The sequence below is a fragment of the Castanea sativa genome, chromosome 7 (assembly GCF_040712315.1).
Source record: "Castanea sativa cultivar Marrone di Chiusa Pesio chromosome 7, ASM4071231v1".
Classification (NCBI taxonomy): domain Eukaryota; kingdom Viridiplantae; phylum Streptophyta; class Magnoliopsida; order Fagales; family Fagaceae; genus Castanea; species Castanea sativa.
The window spans coordinates 40,619,135-40,643,629 of record NC_134019.1 but is presented as its reverse complement, the minus strand read 5'-3'; the positions used below and the strand labels follow the sequence as shown (position 1 = coordinate 40,643,629).

General features: G+C 32.2%; 1 protein-coding gene and 1 pseudogene across 1 annotated transcript; both read right to left on the bottom strand.

The window, feature by feature from the left end:
• Positions 1-3,960: 3,960 nt before the first annotated feature.
• On the bottom strand, positions 3,961-4,525 carry LOC142642157 (dirigent protein 23-like). Its single transcript, XM_075816511.1, has one exon. The coding sequence runs from the start codon at positions 4,519-4,521 to the stop codon at positions 3,961-3,963; it is 561 nt and encodes a 186-aa protein (XP_075672626.1). The 5' UTR covers positions 4,522-4,525.
• Positions 4,526-17,969: 13,444 nt separating this feature from the next.
• Positions 17,970-23,129, bottom strand: LOC142642156 (putative amidase At4g34880; annotated as a pseudogene).
• Between the last annotated feature and the right edge of the window lie 1,366 nt (positions 23,130-24,495).

The following is a 24,495-nucleotide window of genomic DNA, read 5'->3' as shown; positions in this document are numbered from 1 at the left end:
ATTGGTCCTGAGCATTTTTAATCCCTTGAATATGATTGCGCCTCCTCCGCTAAGATGCTTTGGAGTAAAAGAATTTTGTGTTATTATCCCCATATTTTAACCATGAAATCCTGGATCTCTGTGCCCAAAAAATCTCATGTTTAAGAAGGAGCTCATCCAACCGCTTGCTCACTTCTAAAAATTCTGCCCTATTTTCTTCTGTAATCTCTACTTCATTCAAATTTTCAATCCTCTTCTACATTCGTTTGATCTCCTCAGTGTCTAGGTTGGATCTTCCTGACCCCCAGGTGCATAAATCAGCCCCACATGCTTCAATTTTTTCCTTGATTGAGTTCAAACCAACAGCACCATGACCAACCCGATCCCAAGCATCCCTTATCACAGCTTCACAACTATGATGCTCGGACACGGACACGGCGATACGACAATTTTAGAAAAACAAGGACATGACACGGTGTGGACACGGCAATTAAATAATTAATTAAATTTTATATTTAGGCATATTTTTTAATATTTTTAGACATAAAATATGTTTATATCTAGAATTTAAATTATGTAAGAACTACAAATAAGTAAACTAACATCCAAAGTAGTACAATAATACACATAAAATGTTTAAAGTACAAACCAAAAGTTTAAATAGTTTACCTTCAACACCAAACTAAAACCATAAAAGGAAAACAAGCTTTAAACTTTTGGGATTAAAAAAAAAAATTATATATCTATATATATATATATATATATATATATATATATATATATATATATGTAGTGTGAGAGGGATTTAAAAAAAAAAATTATAACTTAAGTGATATAATTTTACTAAGTCACTAATATGGGCTAAGTCACTAACAGTACACTACTAAGCCACTTTTTTTTATATCATGGCCTAATATGGGCTAAGTCACTGTCTTTTTTGGGCTAACAGTGACTTAGCCCAAAAAAGCCACCAATATATATGCGTTATAGAAAACGTGTTATTTGAAAAAAAAAAAAAAAAACAAACAGAGGGAGAAAGGAGAAGAGATCGGACTCAGCCCTGTCCACGCTGAGAGAGAGAGAGAGAGAGAGAGAGAGAGAGAGAGATTGGAAGGGACAGAGGGCACGGCGTCGACGGCGACTGTCTATGGAGCTCGCCGACTCACCGATCGGCCCGATTTAGCACCGGCGACTGTCTGGGTTTCAACTTTCACTGGCGATTGTTACAAAATTTGTGATTTTCTGTTTTTTTTTTTTTTCCACCTGGCGTGTCTACCATGTCGGAGCCGTGTTGGAGAAGCGAAAAAAAGAAAAGAAAAGAGACACCGCTCGGACACCGGAGTCCGGCGAGTCGTGCCGGTATCCGTGTCCGACACGTGTCGGACACCGGTACGTCGCCAAAAATGGCATGTCGGTGCAACCTAGCTTCACAATCGTCCCACATAAGCCAAGATTCCTCAAACTTAAATTTCCTATCTTTCCTACTACTGTTTTGACCGAAGCTTTGGTTTGGAGTATAATAGGCAAATGGTCCGAGGCATGGGTTGAGATATGTGTGATTGAACTAAGTTGAAACTTCTCCCTCCATTCCTTTGTAACCACTGCCCTATCAATCCTCTCCCTTGTATTTGCATCCCCAAGCCGCTTGTTATTCCATGTATAGGGGTAACCTCTAAACCCCAAGTCTTCTAACTGACACAAATCCAAGGCTTCCCTAAATGCTGCAACCTGTCCTTGATGTGGTGGACGCTTACTAAGCTTCTCAGATGAGCAAAGGAATGCATTAAAATCCCCTATGCAAAGCCACGGCCCTCAACAAAACATGTCAAAAACCACTCAAAACCATCATCTTCCTGAACTTTAGCTAGTATATGATTAGCAGCAAAATTTATCACATCCAATTTTACATCATTCTTCCAAATCAAGGCTAAACCTCCACCTGAGTCCGGGTACTTCACAATGATTCCGTTTGGAAAAGGTAGATTGTCATAAAGTTGCACAAATCCTTCCTTATCCAACTTGGTTTCCATTAGGAAGTACACTGTGGGAGCTTGTTCCCTCACAATTCTGTGAAGGTCATGACCTGTCCAAGAATTTCCAAGCCCTTGACAGTTCCAACTTAAGAGCTTTATTGCTCTTGGCAAGGGTGGGACCCCACCCCCGCCGATATATCATCCTTACTTGTACTGCTTACAATCCCTTGAAACCTTCCTCGCTTCACTGCATGGCCTTCCTGTTCAAAGCTGCAATCTGTTTCGTTTCCCAGACTTGAGCCTCTTTTCCCTAATACTGGTAAATTAAAAGCTTTAGAAAGCCCACCCAGCCCAAAGTCCATCCTGTTAAACCTTGTCCATTTACCTGGAGTTTGTGTTGAAGCCGGCCCAACATCTTCAGAGGCCCAATCCGTTCTTTGAAGCTCGTGACTGCTCACTCTAGTCAAAATTGTATCACCCCTACAAACCTCCACGTCAATCTTATCAACTCCCTTTCCTTCGTCAGTAATATCCTCAATTTGTGTGTTGTCATCTCGCTGAAAATCAGGATAAATCCCCTTATTTCCGTGTTGTTGAGATTTAGGAGCAATCCCATAGTTTACGGGATTTCCTTCATCGTGACAGTTATCCACCTGCTCTGCAATCTCCCCCTCCGCCGTTGGTAGTTTCACCACCACCTCTGTATGGGTTGTTTATGGTTCAATATCATCCTCCTCATCATCCTCAGCACTCCTTCTCTGGTTTGCACTTGGTTTAGGAGGTGACTTTGCACGACCACCATCTGATTTCAACCACTCTCCATACTGGTAATCCACCCCATCTCATGACAATTATATGTTTACATTGATAGTAGATTTATATTATAGATAATTATACTATACACATTTACAAAAATTATACAATATTGTACACATTTGTTTAGAAACAATGTAAATATCACAATGATAGTACAATGTAAACTATGAATTTTCTATTAGTTTATTTCAAATTTATTAAGATATAAATGGGCTTTTTAAAACAATTTTAAATGAAAAAAAATTTACTTTGTTGTTGGGCTTACTATTTCTCCTAAATTTTAGATCAAATTGGATTGTTGTTGGACTTTTTTTGTATTTAAAAAGATCAAAATATTGTTAAGAAGATCACCATTAAACTTATTTCAAGTGGGTTTTAAAAAAATTTAAAGTGTTCAAATTTTCATTTGAACCCTCTAAACTATACATGGCGCCATTTATGACGTTAACAACATTTTCACAATAAATCTACGTGATAAGTTGTTACTGGGTTTAATTAGAACCTACAATTTAAATTACTTTTTTATCCATTAGCCCATAACAACCAAAGACAAACTTACATATGGAGCCAAACTCTCCTCACATTCTATATATATATATTTTTTTTCATATATAATATAGCTTAAAATTAGTTTAGACCCAAGACAAAATAGAGTTGGACCCCTTGCTTCAAATTAGTCTGCTTTCATTATCTAAATGCCTGTCCAAGCTTTGATTTTACTTGTTCATCTCTCCTATTGTAGATCACTTCCTTATTTTGTAAATTAGTTGTGACGACTAGAACCCAATGATCTATATCTTGATTCCGAGTGTTTTATATTCCCACGATTGGCGATCCTCCAGATTGGAGGATTCGGATTGATTGGTTTACAACAAAGAAAAAATCTTAAAGGCTTATCAAAAAGAATCTTTTGGCCTAGCCGCCTAGGCGGCTACGCCCCTTTAGTTAAAATCCAATTCTTTCCAAATTCTCTAATGACTTTAATAGTATCTCATAATAACAGTTTTCGAAAATCCAACATATGGGCTAATGCTTATACTCCACGGCAAGTACAACACATTCAACAATGCGAAACATAAAAAGATTCCAAATAAATTAACAAAGTCCAACAAAGTAGACGAATTTGGTATATATTGAAATGAAGAAGCACTATGTGATCCTTTGAAAGAGAATGGACTCCCATTATTATAGCTCAATAATGTATAGCCACAACATGGTATTTGACAATAGCATCCCCAGAGGTAAAATTTAAAAAATACGTCTTTGCTGTCACAAATCCACGAGCCAATCGGAAAGCACCAGTCCCACCAATAATTGGCATCTCACGCAATGGTTGTAAAGCTGCATTCCTGCCCAAAATAGTGAGACTGCTACCATTGAATTTCCCAGTTGTGAAAACAAAGTTCATGGCCACAACTAGGCTTAGTTCATGTTGCCCAGCGGACCCATATAGACCTTGAGCTCGACCCACAAGCATAGAGGTGGGTTCAGGCCCTTCTGTTAATGGGTCATCAAAGATGTTGAGTAGTCCAAACAAGGAGGGTGATTTCTTAGTCATTGATGCTTCGGCTACTTCAACTGCACTTGGGTTTTTGCCTGATAGTGTGTCATGAAAGTAAAAATGGAGCCTAGAGACTTTCTCTTTGGCATGATGCAGCTTTTGGATCCATTCATCTACTTCATTGGTGCTGTGCACCAATGGTATGGCAATGCCTATTAAGAAAAGCAATAGAACTAGAGCTAGCTTTGTCATTCTCTTTTTCTCTTTCACTCACACAATAGAAGTTAAGGGTAGGGAGGCTCTTTATAGTGGAAGATATATATATATATATATATATATATATATATATATATATATATATATATAGAAAGAGAGAGAGAGAGAGAGCAGAAACATTTTCTCCATTTTAACTTTTATGAACACATTGCAGAAGAATCTGGACCCAAGAATATTGATTGAAACGTGTCAGATAGCAGAAGCATAATAATTGGTATTAAAAAAATAATAATAACGTTTAGCACAGAATAGTTTTTATATTACATATTGTAATAGGAATGATATTATTTTTACTTAGTTTGTTACTAAATATCTTTAATATGAATCAAGATGTCAAAAGAGTTGTGCTCCGCTATAATTATTGGTGTCAAAAATCAAATCCGACATGCTGATGATATCAGTTTATTCTTCAATCTTAGAATCAAATCAAATTACAATATTTCTTTTTGTTTTCCCAAATATTAAACACTATTTTTCTTTCTTCACATGCATCCTCATGGTTGGACCAAAAAGTCACTATTTTTATTTTCCTCCTACCATGGCCGGACAAACTTTTGGCGGGTTTGAAAAATGCAAAAGGGTTAAGACTTTAGAGTTGACCAATGTGCAGAGTCTAGATTCTGCAGACCAAATAGGGACCTTAATGCAATAATGCTTCGGTCTACCATTTATAATTTTTTGAGGAATATGCGTGGATAATTGTACTATCATCTAGAAACAGCTCAAACAAAAAACAAGAAGTTTTTGTGAAGGAGGCTTCCTAATCTTAGTAGCTTGCTCGAAGCCATATGCAATTTCAATCAACTTTGGCTCTGAACCTTTTAGTTCCCCAGGACCCCAGAGCAAATACCAATTGGAACCCTTTTACCATCATAGCCTGCTGGGACACTAATTCCAGGGAAGTCCCAATTGCAAGGGCAGAAGTAACACTAATACATGAAGGTCCAAAATATGGAGTCACCAATGCATCAAAATCATACTCTATCCAGTGGTGGAGCTAGGAAATTTTTTCCACAGGTCCAAGCTAAATATAACCAAAAGTCTTAATTAAAAAAAATCATGATAAAGAAATAAATACTTTATTTCTAAAATTCACCATTTCTCAATAAAGTATTCGCCTACAATCATCATTGTCCTAAAATTATATATATTTTATTAAACTAACCATTTTTATAATCACTTTTTTTCTTTTTCTTTTTTTGAGAAATTTATAATCACTTTTTCTATGCACAGTTAAATACGCATTTAGTGACCTTCCCAATTTTGAGATAGGCTCAATGGATTTTATTATGATAATTAACAAGATATTTCCATATTATTAGTTGTAATTCATAACATTCTAAAAAATCATTATCTATTTGTTTAGGTTCACATTTGTGAGCTATCTAAGAGGTGCTTTTTAAGCAATCTATGAGGTTCAATATAAAAAATTTCGGCATTGGGACAAATAAATGATAACTCAAATTTAAATAGACAACTACCTTAAAAAATTTTGGGGAAAAAGCATTTTTCCCTTTTTATGTTGGGGGTAATTAACAATTTCTCCCTTTATCTTTGAAATCAACAAATTTCTTTATCCATCTTTAGGAAATGAGCAAATAGTAATGGGTTGAGTTGAGTTAGATTTTTTTAACCCACCAAAGTGGGTTGAATTAAAAAAACCCCTAAACCCGACCCATGCACACCTCTAGCAAATACCCACAATTTGTTACTTTCTCAATTAAATCTAACAAAATTTTTTTAAAGAAATTACTAATTGTATATAACAAGAGAAAAAACTGAAAATTGCACTGTTGTATACCACAATAAATACGTATTATATAATAATATAACATTAAATAAACTAAAAAAATTAAAACAAACTATTCTTTTGCAAACAAATTTAAAAAAAAAAAAAAAAAAAAAAAAAAAAAAAAAGCTATTAAACAAACCTAGCTATTACTATTTTAATATAATAACAAATATTATACATGTGAAATGCTGTAAAACTGTACAGAGCAGTTCACACACTAGTCACTATTACACATAAATTCATAAGTTGATTGTATTATTAGCTTATTAATTACTGCCTCAACACATCAACACAGTCAAAGAGCGAAAGAGAACGAAAGAGAGAAAAGATTTACCAGTGGTTACTGGTGCCTTGACTGACATGCATGCGGCTAGATGGGGGCAGTCAACACAGTAACCTTAACAGCATACAAACCGGTTTGTTTTTTTGTTTTTGTTTTTTTTTTTTTTTCTAATATATTGGTAAATTGCAATCTATTAAAGTTTCAATTAGTTGGTTGAATAAGAGATTTAGGTTCAATTTTTGCCTACATCAAAAATCGACTAGTGTCATAGTTTGATGATAAAAAATAAAATAAAAGGGTAATTGAGATTATGTTAAGATTCAGAGGGCTTTGGCTGACTGGCTTAGCAATGAGCCAAATGAGTTTTTTTTTTTTTTTTTTACCAAATTTAATTTTTTGGCATGTATTTTTGGTACCCATTTATTTTATTTTTCTGGGTTTTTGTTTTACTAGTGCTTTTTTATTTTTTATTTTTTTTGAGAAAATTGTTTTGCTTGTACTTCTACTGCACTGATTCAATAATTTTGAGGACCAAATTCTAAAGTTTAAGAGAGCAAATTCTAAATTTTTAGGGGGGCCCGATTAATAAATTGGGCAATTTTTGTCTGATTTTTAATTTTATTACCAATTGTAAGGGAAAATTTCAATAAATAAAAAAATCGTAAGGGAAAATTTGTAAAGTCAGGGATTCTATCATCAACTTCACAAAACCAACCCCCATCAGCTTTGCCATATCTTGTAATGCCGCTTTCTCTTTGTTACCAGACCCTTGTTCAGATTCAATAAAGAGGTTTTGCAATATTCCTGCATGGCCATGCAAGTAAATCTTCATCACTTGATGACAGGGACGGAGCTGTGGTTAGATGTGGGGCCGGACAGTGACCCTCAAAATTTTTTTAAAAAATTTTAATATATACTAATTATAATAATTTAGTTCAATAAAATTACATTTTTATAAATAAAAAAATTATTGACTTAAAATAAATGTAACAAGCCCGAAAAAAAATTAGAAATTTATTGGCACAAATTACATTCCAAAAAAAAAAAAAAAAAAAACCAAACGGCTAAAACCTAAAGACACCAAAATAAAAAGTAAAAAAAAAAAATAGAAAACCTAAAAGGCTAAAGACACCCCAAAAAAAAGAGAGGGAGAGTGACGACAGATTTGGTATTATATCTGATCTCTTTCTTTTTTTTCATTTTTTCTTTTTTTATATAATGGGAATATCTGATCTCTCTCTCATATTTCAAACTTTAGCGCAAAAAATTGCTAAACTTTTGTTAGTTGGTTTGATAATCTGAGTTATGATTTATAATTTTAACTAAAGACAAATATCAATGATCAAAGAAAAAACAAAGAGAGGCAGAGAATTCTCTACTGTAGTCTCTAAACTCACCAAAAATAGAAGTGACAGAGATGCAGTGAAAAATGAAGCCCGCCAAAAATGGCCCAAAAATAATAATTGGAAGCCCAACAATGTATAGGCTGAGGATCAAAAGCTGGATTGGACTGACCAGGACTGAGGGTGTGTTTGGTTAGGCTTTTTGAAAAAGTGCCTAATAAAAAAGTTGAGTTTTCAAAAAGTGCATGAAAAAATGCTTTTTCAAAAGACTGAGTGTTTGATAAAAGTTGTTAAAAAGTACTTTTTGAAAAAGCTGAGTGTTTAGCTAGCACTTATAAAAGTTGCAATTTGAAGGGTAAATTACCAAAAAGGACAATGTAGATATAAAGGAGTTTATTTCATACTTAAATCAACTACTTCATATACTTAAATCAATTTTTCTCTTTCTAAATTTTTTTTCTCATCAATATTAGCTAATAATAACCTACCACTTAAGATTTATTGTGAAAATATTGTGAAATTATTGTGATAATTGATACTTGATTTTAATTTGAACGTACTATTACAATTATTTTTTTCTCTTTCTAAAAAAATTATTTTTTTTCTCACCAATATTAGCTAATAATAGCCTACCATTTAAGATTTATTGTGAAATTATTGTGATAATTAATACTAATTTTAATTTGAACGTACTATTACAATTATTTTTTTCTCTTTCTAAAAAAATTATTTTTTCTCACCAATATTAGCTAATAATAACCTACCACTTAAGATTTATTGTGATAATTGATATTGATTTTAATTTAAATGTACTATTACAATTTTTTTTTCTCTTTCTAAAAAATTTATTTTTTTCTCACCAATATTAGCTAATAATAACTTACCACTTAAAATTTATTATGAAAATATTGTGATAAAAATTGATATTGATTTTAATTTGAACGTACTATTAAAATTATTTTTTTCTCTTTCTAAAAAATTTATTGATCAAATCTCTACCTTCAAAATTTATTTCTCAGATCAGAAAGTCTTATAAATTTCTTAGATCAAAATTTATTTCTCAGATCAGAAAGTCTCAGAGAGATGAGATGAGAGGAATGAGGGTCAGTTGCACAATGGGTAATTCGGTAATTTTAGGATGAGCCCAACGGATAGCTGAAAAGACACATGAACTTTTTGTTTATGGAGCTCCAGACCTCCATAACTGGATTGGGCGTTTTTGCCTTGGCCCAAAACGCAACTTTTACCCAAAAGTTACGTTTTTGCTTCACCAAACGCTCAAAGAAGTCCAGCTTTTAAATAAAGCTCCGTTTCAGCCCGTAAAAGCCCAACCAAACGGGCACTGATTAAACCTGGACTGGTTGAGACTAATGACTTGTACAATCAAATTTGGTCTAAGGATTTAACGAAGAGAAGTGTTAGACGCCGTGAAATATTATAATAGAAAAAGTGTAGAATTTACATTGTTGCCCATATTATCTCTTCTCTATATATTAAGAGAATTCAGAAAATTAGTTATGACTTTAAAAATGTAAAAAATACTCATAATTTAATTAGATAATCTTTATTCTTAAAAAAAAATGAGGTTAAAATTGTAATTCAACAAAATTTAAAAAAAAAAAAAAAAACTACCATAGAAACGTTTTTCCTAAAAATTAGCACTCTCTATCTAAATATATCTCATACACGTGTGATACAATTTTTTTCTTAAAAACTAGCATGCACTAAACCCAATAATTTACTCTATTTCAAATCTTAAATTTTAGTTTCTTAAAAATTCATTTCTGTGTAACCTACTAGCAATAAATAAATTCAAATTGAAAAATTACATTAATAATATTATATTATAATTGTATAAATTTATAGTTGTTTATTCTTTCTTTATAAATTTCAAGAATAAAGAAAAATAGTAAATGGTGGTGAAGAAAGAGAAAATTTTTAAAAAAAATTGACATTTTAATAAAATATAGTGTAAAATAAGATTCTTTGAAATTACTTTTTTTCTCGGTTAATTGTAAGAAAATGTGAGATCCACATATTAGTGATGCATGAGTCTCATGAACTCATCTCAAGGGATACTTTATCGTAGATGTGTACCTAGCTTTTATGGAACTGAGATAATGGCATGGCTTTAATTATTTGGGTGGGGAAGTGACATGGCTGTTACCGTTGTGTGCACTTTCTTGTGTGGCAGGGCGAGTTTGTGAGAGGCTATTAGCAAGGCGTAAACAATCCCATGTCCAATATTTGTCAAAATATAAATCACAAAATGGTAATTTTTCAAGGGTCATACTAACAGATGCCCTTAAGGTAATGGTTAACAATCCATTTTAGGAAAGTTTTGATACAACTTTTATAGGAAATGGAAAAAGCTATCAAATTTTTTTTTTCTTTTCCCATAAAAACTTTCTTTAAATGAATTGTTAATCATTACTCTAAGGGCATCCGTTAGCATTTTCCATTTTTCAATTCACAAATGCGGAGTCACTGATTGTTTGTGTTTGATGATTCTGAATTCTATATTTGGAAAAACGCAACCTCACCTTTCCATTTCTGTCATTCTCAAGTGCTTTCGGAGATGAATCGGGAAATCGAAGATGAGAAGAAGAAGAAAAAAATAGAGAAGGCTTTTATCTTCTTTTTTTTTTTAATTTAATTGTGGTTTTTATTTGCAATATTGCCATGCATTTATATGTGTATAGTTTGTTGATAGTGATTGTATTGTATGTGACAAATTGCTAATTTATTATTTAAAATTATAGAAGGAATAGTAAAAATATCATCCAATTCACATGAAATGTCTTAAAATAAAGAGAATATATAATTCAATTGTAGGATTTTTGAAATATTGATTACTTAAAAAGTTATTAAGTGGTGTACAAGTACAAGGGTAACTTGAACCCATCCCACACACATGCGTAGTTTGTTTTCTATTAGAGTGAGTTGCTAGGAAGAACGGGTACAGGTAGGACACGTGTGTAGCACCTCAAATGAAATGTCTATGCTTCCTAGGTGAGCTGTTGATTGTGATGTATTTGTTTACTTGCCTTGTAATTTTGGTTCCATTTGTTTGAATTGGAAACTTTGGATATGTGTTAATATATATATTAACACCCATCCAAAGTTTTCAAATGTTTGGAGTGTTCGGAATTTTATCCCCTCATGCTGAGAGAGAGAGAGAGAGAGAGAGAGAGAGAGAGAGAGAGAGAGAGAGAGAGAGAGAGAGAGAGAGAGAGAGAGAGAGAGGAACCAGGGTACCTTTGAAGATGTGGAACTTTAAATTGTTCATTTGAAATCATCTATTGGGTCATAGTGAGCTCAAATACGTGAGTTGGCCTTATGGCCTACGTTCACAATATAAATCCCTAGCCGATATATCTTTATTGTATTCTCAATTGTGCGTTACAGTCTAGGAAGCACAAACATGAATATAGGTACGGGTGTGACACAGTTTTTTTGAAAAATTATAATATGACATTGTGGGTAAGACATGGATTTGACATGGATACGACACCTCAAGTGAAGTGTTCGTGCTTCCTAGATTACAATGAACCCAAGTATAGTATATATAAAGGCTAGGGTTAGGTTTACATGAGCTTACAACATAATTAGAACATTTTTCTAGACTTCCTTAAAAAAATTTCTGGAATTATAAGAGCATTTTTGTTTGTTAATGTTTTCTGTTTTCCTGTCACAAAGGAAATTTTGAATAGAAACAAATAGTGACTTTGGTGTGAATTAGATTTGAAAACAAGTTTCATGTGCATCTTGGGTGGTTTTAACATTTCTAGAATACTGAAGAATATGGTTAAACTTTTCTGAGAAGCAAGCCAAACTATTGATTAGAGCTTGTATAATTTTGCAACTGACTGGGATACAAAGAAAATCTTAAGTAGTGATGCAATTGTGACAATGCGGAATTGAAGCCCGGCTCCTAGGATTTTGGTTGCAATGTAGGATGAGGTTGTAAATTGGAGGGATTTGAATAGCGGAGATGAGATTAGTAACTAGTGTGGATGAGACTGAGGAATAGTTCTTATGATTTGTTTTGCCTGTGTCTAACAAGAAGTTTTGTTGGAAAACAACCATCTCTTGTAAAATTTTACTCAATTTATTGTCAATTAGTTTATTAGGATTTGAGTTATGGCCGGTTAAGTTTGCCCATACATTCTGGCCATTTGAGTTTTTGGTATTAACTGTCTGTTTAACTGCTAGGAAGTATGAGTTGGTTATGTATGTATGTAAAAACTTTAATCTTGGGAATTTATCCATTTGATAATGCATTATAATCTTACCTATAAAAAAAAATGAATGCATTATAATCTTGAGAATTCTCATAAGTAAAACTGTACAAATGTAAAAGAAATGTATGAAGCGTGTTGTGCAACATGTAAAAGAAATGTAGAAACAAGTTTAACTGAAAGAGTAAGATACAAGTTTATATATTTTAATTACATTACCTGGTTGTGTACTCATAATTTCTGTTCTTAATCGGTTCCTTTAATTACTTGTTTTTCTCAACAAAAAAAAAAAATTACATTACTTGTTGTCATTGCTCTTTAGTTTCTATATGTATATATGTGTGTGTGTATATATGTGTGTGTGTATATATATATATATATATATATATATATATATATATATTTATTTATTTATTTATTGAGAACTATTATATAGAAGATATTGAAGGTGGATTAGTGACCAATTTCTAGATTTTCTTGTAAACCTAATTTGTTATTTCCAATTTCGCAAACAAATCATTTAATATATTGCACTCAAGCTCAAGGTAAGGTATTTCCCATTTTTATATGAATTTATGTACTAAAAAAATGATATCTCCAATTATAATCCCTTTAAAAAGTAAAATATATCTTTTCTCCCCATTCCTATGTTTTGAATTAATTGATATTTGATTAGGCCTTGCTCATACATAATTTTCTTTTTCTCCAAGTTTATGTTTATCATGAATTAGTAGCCAACTTATTTTCCCTAATTTATTTCAGTTCAACACATTTTTTTCCCTAATTACAGTTTTTTCTTTTTTTTAAACTAAAAAAGGTAGAAATTACAGTTTATTAAAACCTTACTAAAAGTGCATAAAACAAGTTATTCCAAATGGACACTAATAATAATTAAAAAGGGAAGAGAATAAAGTTTATATTCACCTAATGTTAAAAAATACAATATACATAATGATAAGAATTCTTATGTAATATGTGAATGACAATTTTGTGTCACTTCACATCTTTTAAACAATTAGATGAGGAGTATTATACAAACAAGTAATTGATATTGTTACAAGATTTATTCATAATGTATTTATTTTCAACAATTAATGGGAGATATACCATATATTTGTTTTTACCCTTAATTGTTATTTTTATCACTTGAAATTGCGGGGGAAACTAAAGTTTAATAAATAAATAAGAAATCATAATCAACTCTATTGTGAACTTGGGAGAATATGAAGTGTATGTTTCCAATAAAATTTTTTTGTTCTTGCATATCTCTGTTGTTTTTCAAAATTAATCTTGCGGATACATAAAATTCAGTGTTAGGATTACATTCCTAGTACTACTCAGATGTGGATTCAGTGTTGAGGTCTAGGCAGAAGGTTTTAACCTTGCTGAAGCATAATTTAGTGCAATAGTGTGACAAACACAGGACTAAGAAGGCGTTTCAAGTTGATTGGGTACATATGAGATTACAACCAGTCTGTGGCTTTTAGAGCTTCCCACAAGCTGTCCCCTCATTTCTTTAGGCCTCTCCGGATAATTTAGAAAATTGGTGAAGTTGCTTACAAACTAGCTCTCCTTGCTGGTCCAACCATCCATCCTGTCTTCCATGTCTCATGTCTGAAAGCTAAATTGGGATTGAACACTGTTCCTATTTCCACCTTACCTTTTGTGATTCTCAGGCTATTTTATCACATGAACCTGTAGTTGTATTACAGACCAGATCTCATCGTTTAAGGCGCAAAACTATCACTTAACTCCTTCTTCAGTGGCAAAGCAGTTCTCTTGATGATGCTACTTGGGAGGACTTACTCACTCTTCAGCAACAATATCCACATCTTGTGGGCAAGATGTTTTGATGGAGAGGGTAATGTTAGGAGTCTAACGTGTTTGTGATCAAAGGTTATAGACTGTATGTGATGTACTGAGAGTAGGGGTGAGTATTGTACGTTGAATATTTTTACCAGTTAGTTAAGTGACAACTAGAGTTAGTTACTGGAAGTTAGTGTATAAAGGTTGAGTAAAAGTGTTGTGAAATTTAAAGTACTTGTAAGTGTATGAACTGTATTGAAGTATAGTTTGACAAGAACGAAGTCGAATTCACAGAGACTTGAATAAATATAGGAAAAAAAAAATCTTAACCAAATTAATCCTAATCTAGTTTAATAAAAATTTGTTGTTTTGAAATTAAATAAACTAAGCAAAAGATATAATATAAAGCAGTAAAGAGATTAAACAATCTAGAGAAAGTAATTAAGGTTTTGGAATTTGTCGTATTAATTCATATCAGCATATATTTATGATCATTAATTTTTCTCAACCAACTGCATGATAATCTAGAAATCAACGTTACTATCATGGAAAATATTATCATTAAAAACCATGTTTTAAAAAGCTAAAACATGCTCTTTTTCGCTTCCTAAGTATTAAATTAAATCATTAATTGTATCTGTGGCCAAACAAATCACCAGAGATATCCAATTTTAAAATCAAGAAATAATAAATCAAGCATTCAATTAATTAAGATAAATCCTAAATCAGAAGAAAAATATGATTGAACTCATATTTAGAATTCTATCTGTGGGGACACTTTTTAGCTTCTGTCCAAGCAAGTGTTGCACTTGTACTTGGTTTTGGCTTTTTTTCATGAATCCCACATCGAAGAAATACTTCTCCACTTTCTACCTTATAAGCGTGAGCTGAAGGAAGATTTCTTCGATGTGGGATTCATGAAAAAAATTCAAAATCAAGTACAAGTGTAACACTTGCTTGGACAGAAGCTAAAAAGTGTCCCCACACTATCTTAGTAAATTGATATGAAGTAAGAACAATTTAAATCATTAAAGAATAACTATTGTGGGAAAAATTAAAACACATAAATACTACTCATAATCTTTAATAAGATTTCATTCTTAATTCTAATTAAAAATTTAGCTACTCATAGTAATTGAAATAAAACACAAAAATAAAATAATTACCATTAAACTAGATAAATATAATTAAAAAAAAAATAGTCACAGTGCTGTCACGGAAATTCAAGTAGCCTCTACAGACTACAGCTCACTTATTAGTGTTTCAGTGAAGGCCCACTAACAAGTATGCTATGAGACTTTCAAATAAAATACCGTTCAAAGCTATTGGCCCATTGCTTTTTTATATTCTTTTAATGCCTCAACTCCTTCTTTGCTTTATTCTTCTTTTAATTTACACCGGGCCAGATTTAAGTTGGCTTGAATGAATTGGCCCAGCCTGAGCATTCAACTTTATTGTAAATTGTTCTAGCATGGCCACGTCAATTACTTCTTTCTTTTCTCTGTCTTCCACTTTTGATTAGGCTTTTCAAGTCTAATTTGGGTTCAGCCCACCCAAATTAGAATCTGTCATTTTGTCTCAAATAAAGTCCACTAGCATGTAAAACCTTCTTTTTTTTTTTTTTTTTTTAGTGGTCCTATATTGTAGAAAAAAAATTATGTTTTTTTATTATATATAATTTTTATTTTAAAATTTTAATTTATAAGTGAATGAATTAATTTGAAAATTAATAAAAGAGTGGTCTTATTTTTTAGACAATATTTTAGTGGGAGTTAGAGTTTCATTTTTACCGGATTGTCCTTTAATTTTTTCTATACTTAAACATAGGGGAGTAGGGGTATTTTTTATTTAAAAAATGAGGAATCCAAACAGGAGAAGCCCCTTAAATAATAGTATAGATAAAACAAAGATAGATTATAATCAGTCACAAATTAACATAAAAATGAGGCTAAATATGTAATTATAAAGGTACTTTAATGTATATATTTCATGCGAATCACAAAGGATTATGTTGGTTATGCAAATTGATAACAAATTCTCAATTCTCCTAATCTCTCTATTTCTCACTCTCTTTATCAAGAGGTTGATTCCCTTGAAGAATCATTTCTTTTTCTTTCTATCTTTCCTATAAAGCTATTGCATAAGTAGAGGCTAAGCAATTAGAAGAATATGTAAGTGATTCATATACAACATCTCTTTCTTTTATCACCGATTCTACCAATTGACATATTTCCACAAAAAATTGAAATTCAATTTCTTGATTTATATCTTTCATTTTTGGAAACTTATAAAGTTCTTCTATTAAGCCCTGGCCAATGAACCTATAAAACCCTACAAATTGTATTAAACCCAAGTATTGTATACATTCCGGCATTGACCTAGTTGAAAGAAGTAAGAAAAATGGTGGTTAGATCAATTTCACATTGTTCACTTAGAGGAAGAAACATTTTTGTTTTGTTAATTGGAGTTCAGAATCACACATTGTATATGTTTAAGACTTGGATGACACGATTGATAATTCCACATTAGGTAGTTGAATGTGATTTTGCAACATTTGAAATTGTGATATATGATTACCATTGTGGTTGTAAATCAATTTCAAAGCATCTACGCCTAAATTAGTTTTTGGCTTTTTGCAATACAACTCAGAAAAAAAAAATGACAAAACCGTTTTCATCAATTTCAAAGCATCTACGCCTAAATTAGTTTTTGCCTTTTTGCAATACAACTCAGGAAAAAAAAAATGACAAAACCGTTTTCATGGAGAAGTAGAAGATAGAGTTCTCTTTAATATTGATTATCCCTCATATTTCTCTCAAATTATATTTTTTTTAAGTGTAAAATGGTCTTGAATTACGAAGATTTCGAAACATGCTTAGATATGAAACTTCGTTCTAAGATGCTATTTGAAAGTATTGGCATATTTAATTGAAACTAGATTTTATATATATATTTCATAAATTTAAATTTTATTTTCAATTTTTTGTAGCTATAAAAATTGCATTTTTTTTTTTTGTTCAAGGACTCATGAATGAAGTTCATAGATTACAAAATAAGAGTCAGTACTTTCCTATGATAATAACATGCATTGAGCGAGACAAAATATATACTTTTTTATTTTTTATTTATACAAAATAGAATTTCTACTCTAACCTAATCTAAGTGTATATGTGTGTGAAACTCCCTCCTGGAAACTTGAATTCCGACCCTTACCCCCCACACCCCACAAGCACAGAAGCACTTATACTTGATGCATCATATATTAAAATTAATGGAGTTGCTTAATTATAGGAAAATCAATATAATTCAACTCATATAAAAAACACATAAAATTAAACCGGCCAATTCATATCAACATAGTTCTAGAGAGTTGCTTAAATAATTTTGTGACCTAAAATTAGTTTACCAACTCACATCAAACACATAAAATTAAACCATAAGACTTGGCACACATAAGGGATCATGACAGGAAGACAATAAAAAAGAAGGGGCTATTAAAAAGACCGAACAAAATCTAGCCCTAGTGAACCCCTATAACATTGTAGCTAACTATAGCATCACCGGTGGTGAGATCAAACAAATGTGCCTGAGCAATGGCATAGCCATGCGCTAGCCTGAAAAACCCGGTTCCACCAACGATTGGCATCTATAGCCAAGTTCTTGCCAAGAAGGCTAATAGAGCTACCAATATGAACTCTTTCCCTATTTGTCTACTAGCAATGACATGACTTAGACGATCATCTTAGGGTCCCATTGATTTGAAGCCATGACTTGGACCGCTATGCGCTTTTGGTGCGATGATCACTCTACAATTACAAGTACTTGTGGGGTGTAGGAAGCAAGAATTAGAGTTCAATTCTCTAGAAGGGAGCTTTACATATATATATATATATATATATATATATATATATATTAAGATTAGGATAGAATAGAACAATTTCATATATAAAAAAAAAAAATTAAAAAAAAAGGTTACATTGGTCAAAATAAAATTTGAGATAAACATAAAGATTAATCATAACTAAGGACAATATCATTTTAATAATGTCTTGTTCCCAAAACTTAATACACAGTACTTGCCCTTTGTCCATATATGCCAGCAAGATTATTAGCCGAACTTGATTACATTGTCGTCATAGTTGAACTGTAGTTGATAAATATATCACCACAAACTAGCATAATCAAACCTAATGATTTATAAGTATCAATGCAAGTTCTAAAGATTTGAATGGAGGCTAGGTGTTTAGGCTTCAAGGTTTAAATGAAGGAGGCTTCCTAATCTTAGTAGCTTGCTCGAAGCCATATGAAATTTCAATCAACTTTGGCTCTGAACCCTTTAGTCCCCCAAAGCAAATACCAAATGGCACACCTTTACTATCATAACCTGCGGGGACACTAATTCCAGGGAAGCCCCCAATTGCGAGGACAGAAGTAACACTAACACCATAAGGTCCTAAATGTGGAGTCACCAATGCATCAAGGTTATGCTTTATCATCAACTTCACAAAACCATCTCTCGTCAGCCTTGCCATATCTTGTAATGCTGTCTTCTCTTTGTTACTAGATCCATTTGTGGCTTGAGCTTCTAGAAAGAGGTTCTGCCTATATTCCTTGATCTTTTCCTGCATGGCCATGCAAGTAAATCTTCATTATTTGATGATGTGCCATGCCTTTGTTGGCAATAATGAAAAACATGAAGGGAGCAGAATATATTGTGTAGGATGAAACTTATAGACAGTTCTTTAACTAGGTTTTGTAACTTGGGTTCTCAGTGAATTATATAGTTAAATTGAATTGTTTTAAAAAAGATAACACCTTCTTTATTCAATTAGAACCAAATATATAACACATAAGAACTTTATTTAAGTTTTGCCCTATTGGAGTTACATTTCTCAATAAAGTACATAGTTAAACTTGATTGTCTTTGAAAATGATAGCACTATATATCTTTACACCATTTGGTCAATTCAACCGTAGGCTTAAGTTCAATTAAGGAACCTAAAGTACAACTCCCAAAGATCTGTATCTAAGTTTCGCCCTATTGAATAATGCTACAACATTTTTTACAATTGTTAAGTTGGCAGGTCATTAATTCTCATATAAGCTTTTACCACTGATATTAACAACTTGTTATCTTGTTATTTGTGACTCTAAACATATTGAAAATGTAGCATTTATGTAAACACGCTAACCAAATCTGAGAACTTCTTGTTGAAGGCTATAGCATCAGCCAAGGTACGCACTGGGGAAGCCACCAGATCTTTTAAATATTTGTTCAAGGCCTGTTTGAACTCTATTATCAATGCTGTCATTTCCGAGGTGCCAATATTTAAGATAACATCAATGTTAGCTATTTCAAGATTGTCCACCAAAATTGCACCTTCTTGCCTGAAATTTTGTGGAAAATTATGTATCAAGTTAGGATAGTACATCAGATAGGGCAAATTTCTAGCTTGTATGTTATGTTACGTACCTTAGTGTATCAAGATGCTGTGCAAATATTTTTTCTAAGAAGGTGTCATTGCCGAAATTGTAAAAGGGTTTTCTCACTATTCCCATTCGCTTCCCCTTAAGCCCATTAACCTTAAGAAATTGTTTATAGCCACCATGTGGAATGTACTTTGATGCTTTAATGGTTGCTTTATCGTTGTAGTCCAGACCAACAATCTCATCAAGAACGTAAACAGCATCTGATATGGTCCTGCAAATAGGCCTGTTCTATCCGACATGAAATGAGAGATTTTTTTTCGTTAAGGTAATCATCATATATTGAGGGGAATTATAATGATGACAGTTAACACAATAATAACATTATTATATAAGAAAATCAAGTTCAAAAAAATCAAGATAGTGTATATATTCTTTCAAAATTACACATAATATTGTGACATGTGACAAACACAATGTAATTATGAGATTAAAGTTTGGCCAAAAGCTTGTCAAGAGCTGCAAGGGAACTCAAACTCACTTGAGCGAAACCAAGACTTACTGGAGTGGAACATTAAGAGTAGACAAAAAGTTTGCCGAGTCTTTCACTCAAAACTCACTCAAGCGAAATTGTTAAGTTGCATTAGCTATTAACCTAGCTTTGTTAATTAGGATCTTTAATCATTGTTGTAGTTGTAACTTTTTTGTTGCTGCTGATATTGTGTAGTTGTAGCTCATCATATGTATTCAATGCCCCCTTGTCAATATCTAGCAACAGACTATGGTATCCAACTTTTATTATTCACACATCACTTGTGAACATGTCGATTTCTCATAGTTGGTGCTGCTGACTATTTGATACGATACCTATTAGATTATGCATTTAAGCAAATTGTGTGTTCTTTAAAGTTCAAATCAAAGTAGTCAATCCGGATATATTGTATCAAAGACTTTCGGTTTGATTAGGAGAATAAAATATATTTGTACTAGTCATACCGATGTACTGTTTCAAAATTAGTACAATATATATACGTATACACACAAATCAACTTATATATATTTGTATATTTATGAACTAAAATATTTTGTTAAGGGCCCAAGAATATTTAAAATCAATTAGTGCATTGTCTATGGTTGCTTAGATAAATAAAAGTGTACCTTTTAACCTTACTAGTTGCAAACTCTTGCGATACGAGAGAAAAATTGACGATTTGTTTTTTTGTTAAGTGAAAAATGAAAATAGTAGAGATGAAAATTATAAGTATTAATCCCCAATTTTTTTTTAACATAATGTGCTTATTTTCTAACAAAGTATAATTGAAAAAATATATTATATTTCTAAATTAATGTACTTATATTTGTTATTTGAAACATATTTCGTTCTACATTCAATTATTATATAAGATGAGATATTTTGTATATAATATAATGTGTGGTTGTAATTTGTTTCTAGTACTCCTTACAAATGATTTATTATCTATACATTTTGAATGGCATAAAAAGCAAGTCGATATAAGTAAATTTTCATTTATATTAGAAAAAAATAACATACGAAAAATGGAATTTTATCAAGAATCTACCAAAATTATGCTGAGAACGTGATATAATTTTCAATAAAGTAGCTCATCTTTATACACAAATCTTTCCTCCCATGCATTGTTGTAGTGGACCGAATGGACCAACGTCGATAACATGGACCAGGTGGACTGAATTAGACTAAATTAGACCGAGTAGACCAAACTGGACTAAATGAACTGATATGGACCAAAGTGGATCTAACTGGACGAAAGTGAACTGAAGTGAACCAAATGGATTGAAGTAGACTAAATAGACTGAAATGGACCAAACTGGACCGAATGGACTGAAATGCTATGATGATATGGCTCAACATGAGTGTAGTAACAATAAATACTACGTTTTAGCTTTCACCTTTCAAATATTATATAGATTGGAATTATATGACCAATTGTATTTGAGCTTGTGGGTGAAAATTTTTAAAATTTTAGTTTCTCCTTTACTAACAGACTTATATTTACAGCAACCACAAATTCCTTATTTATTTTAAGTGACTATTAGTGGCAGTGCAATGACCCCAATAAGCAAAGAAAATATCTATTTTGATATCGACGATTGTAATAAAGTTACCCAATAGTGTCCTGCCTAGGAGAGATTGGGACGACCCCAGAACGGCTTGTGAGACCAATCGTTGGTTTAATGCCCACAACTGAGTTAGAACTGGATGGGCAAATAATAGAGCCATCTGTCTCAGACCCCAATGACACTGCCACCAAATTTGCAGCCACTGATATAGCTGATCCACTACTTGACCCACATGGATCTGCCGATAGAACATAGGGATTCTGCACATCATCACAAAACATTGATGTTGACACCTTGTTCATGTCTTTCTTTTCTGAACATACTATCATGCACATCTAATGGTTAATTATTTCATCCAATTCTGATTACATACCAAGAAAAATTGGCCAGATCCAGATTATATGATATATGTGGATGAATATTTAAGTGCTAAATGTGTTTCAACATTCCTATTCATACATTCTTCTCCTATAACAATTGCAAACGTTTTTAACTCTCTCAGCATACATTTATATATATAACCCCTAAAACTATAACAAACAAGAGGGAAATAAAAACCTGCAATTGAAACTCTACATGCTACTGTCTACATGTATTGACTTAGACAAGAATTTTATCAGTTATTTCAATTAAAAAAACAACGTTAAAACAGCACCATTTGCTAATATTGGACTAAATTGACGAAAAATAAACCTTAGAAAATAATTTATTAATTGAAGTAATAGTCGATAGACCGAATGAACAAGGAGAACTCTATGGAGACACCTAAATTGATGCCTAATTTCACGACATTTTTTAGTGTCAATTGTAGATTGGAACACAATAATTTTACTTTTCTTCGAGTATCAGTAGTGATTTCATATGTAATTGATGTAATCCATCACAAGTTGACACACTATTATGGTGTGAAATTAGGCGTGGACACAGGGACGACTGAACAATCCATACAATCTGACTATTAATTATACATTGAATCAATGCGAGTCACGTACCTTTCCTTGGCCACCTCTGCCGCTCCAACCATTGGTTACAGATTCCGACCTGAATTGAGACCACTCGCTTAAGCTAGCCTTTCCTATGATGAGCCCCAGCTTTCCTCAGCTTGGTCACCACTCCAGCATCCTTAGGCACCACTGAGCCTAGCAGTGCATAAGAGCCAGCCGTAGTGTTCAACTTGTCCTTGGTTGCAATATTATCCTTGAGCAGAATGGGAATACCATTTAAGCCAGAGAGTGACCCAGGTGCTTTTGAATTGCGCTCGGAGTCAGCCTTAATAATCAGCTAGGTGTAGTGCTTCTGGGTTCACCTCTATGACCCCCTTAAGGATTGGGTTGAGTCTGTGTATTTGTTTTAGGTAGAACTCAACGAGTTGCCTTGAGGTGAGTTGGTTTTGCTTGAAAGCGAGTTGGATGTCATGTACACTTGCTTCTTCTATTGAGAACCCATGGCCTGTAACAGTACTGAGCGACCCATAAGATAATATAGGTAGAAGAATAAGCAGTGATGAGAAGAGATAAAATTGTGGCTTTGAATTGGTAGCCATTGAAATAGTTAACTGATCAGTAGGTGATCGGTTTGGAGTTCAAAATTCTTATCTTAACCTTAACAAAATGAGTAACATTATTTTCATCTTAGTTCACCTCAAACACAGGAAGGTATATTATGAGCCTGTCATTTTTATCCACAGCATGCAGGACCCACGCATGTTAAAAAGATGTCATGTAAGATTGACTCATGACATAATTTTTGTACTAGTACTACATTTATTATACACTAATTACAACATTTTTTTTTTTTTGAAAGCCTAATTACAACATATTATGTTAGTAATAGTAAAGAAAGTTGCAAAAAATGCTTTTTCCTAGACTTATAGCTATAATCAGCGGCCGAACCAGAATTTTGGTTCAAAGGGAGCAAAATTTAAAAAAATATATTTAAAGTGAAATTGATCTAAAAAATATTAATCAATAATAATAAGAAAATAAATAAATAATTATAAGAAAATAAATATATTTCATATCATTAAAATAATTATAAAAAAAAAACCAATTCATACTACAAAATCTGCAACAAGAAGTTTAAAAACTGATGTGGTAAAAATGTGATTAGTGTTACTTAAACAATATATAATGAATAAATATTTGAAATTATTTTTTGTAATTGGTGACATACCAATTTATAATATATAAGTAGTAAAATTTATAGTATTTCTTGCGTCACTCAACAATAAAATATGGTGAAAAGTATCATAAATAGTGAAAATTGTGAAGAAAAAAAAGATAGAACAGAAAAAAGAAAAACAAATTGTGAAACAGGTGTCAAACTTTGGACAAGACAAAAGCTACTTACAACAACAATAAAATAGGTGAAAAGGTGATACGGTTTGATGTTTGAGAAAACTTGTTTTTTTTTCTTTTTCGTGTGTCAGAGTCACTTTCAAGTTTTAACCAAATAGGAGTCATTTTTTAGTTTTTTTTCTCTATGCCAATAAGTAACTACTTAAGAATTAAGATTACGAGTTTGTTTGAGATCTACTTATTTTGCTGAAACTAAATTTTTTTTGCTGAAAGTACTGTATATAAAGGTAAAAGTTAGCTGAAATAGTACAGTAGGACTCATAAATAGTACTAAAAAGTGTAGTGGGGTCCATGAATAGTAGAAAAAATAAGTTGAATAGTAAAAGAAGCTGCCTTTTTTAATCTGAAGCCAAACAGACATTACATATACATGAAAATTTTAGGAGTCAGGGGGCAGGTGTCCCCCTTACCCCACCTTTAGCTCCGCCCCTGGCTATAATATACTATGAATAGTAGCAAAAATAATCTGAATAGTAAAATAAACTGGTTTTTTAAGCTAGAGGAAACTCACATTTAGCCTATGTACAACTTTTTAAACTTTAATTACTATTTTACGTTGCATTAGTTATTTTTTTAAACCTAATGAGAAACTAATAAAAAT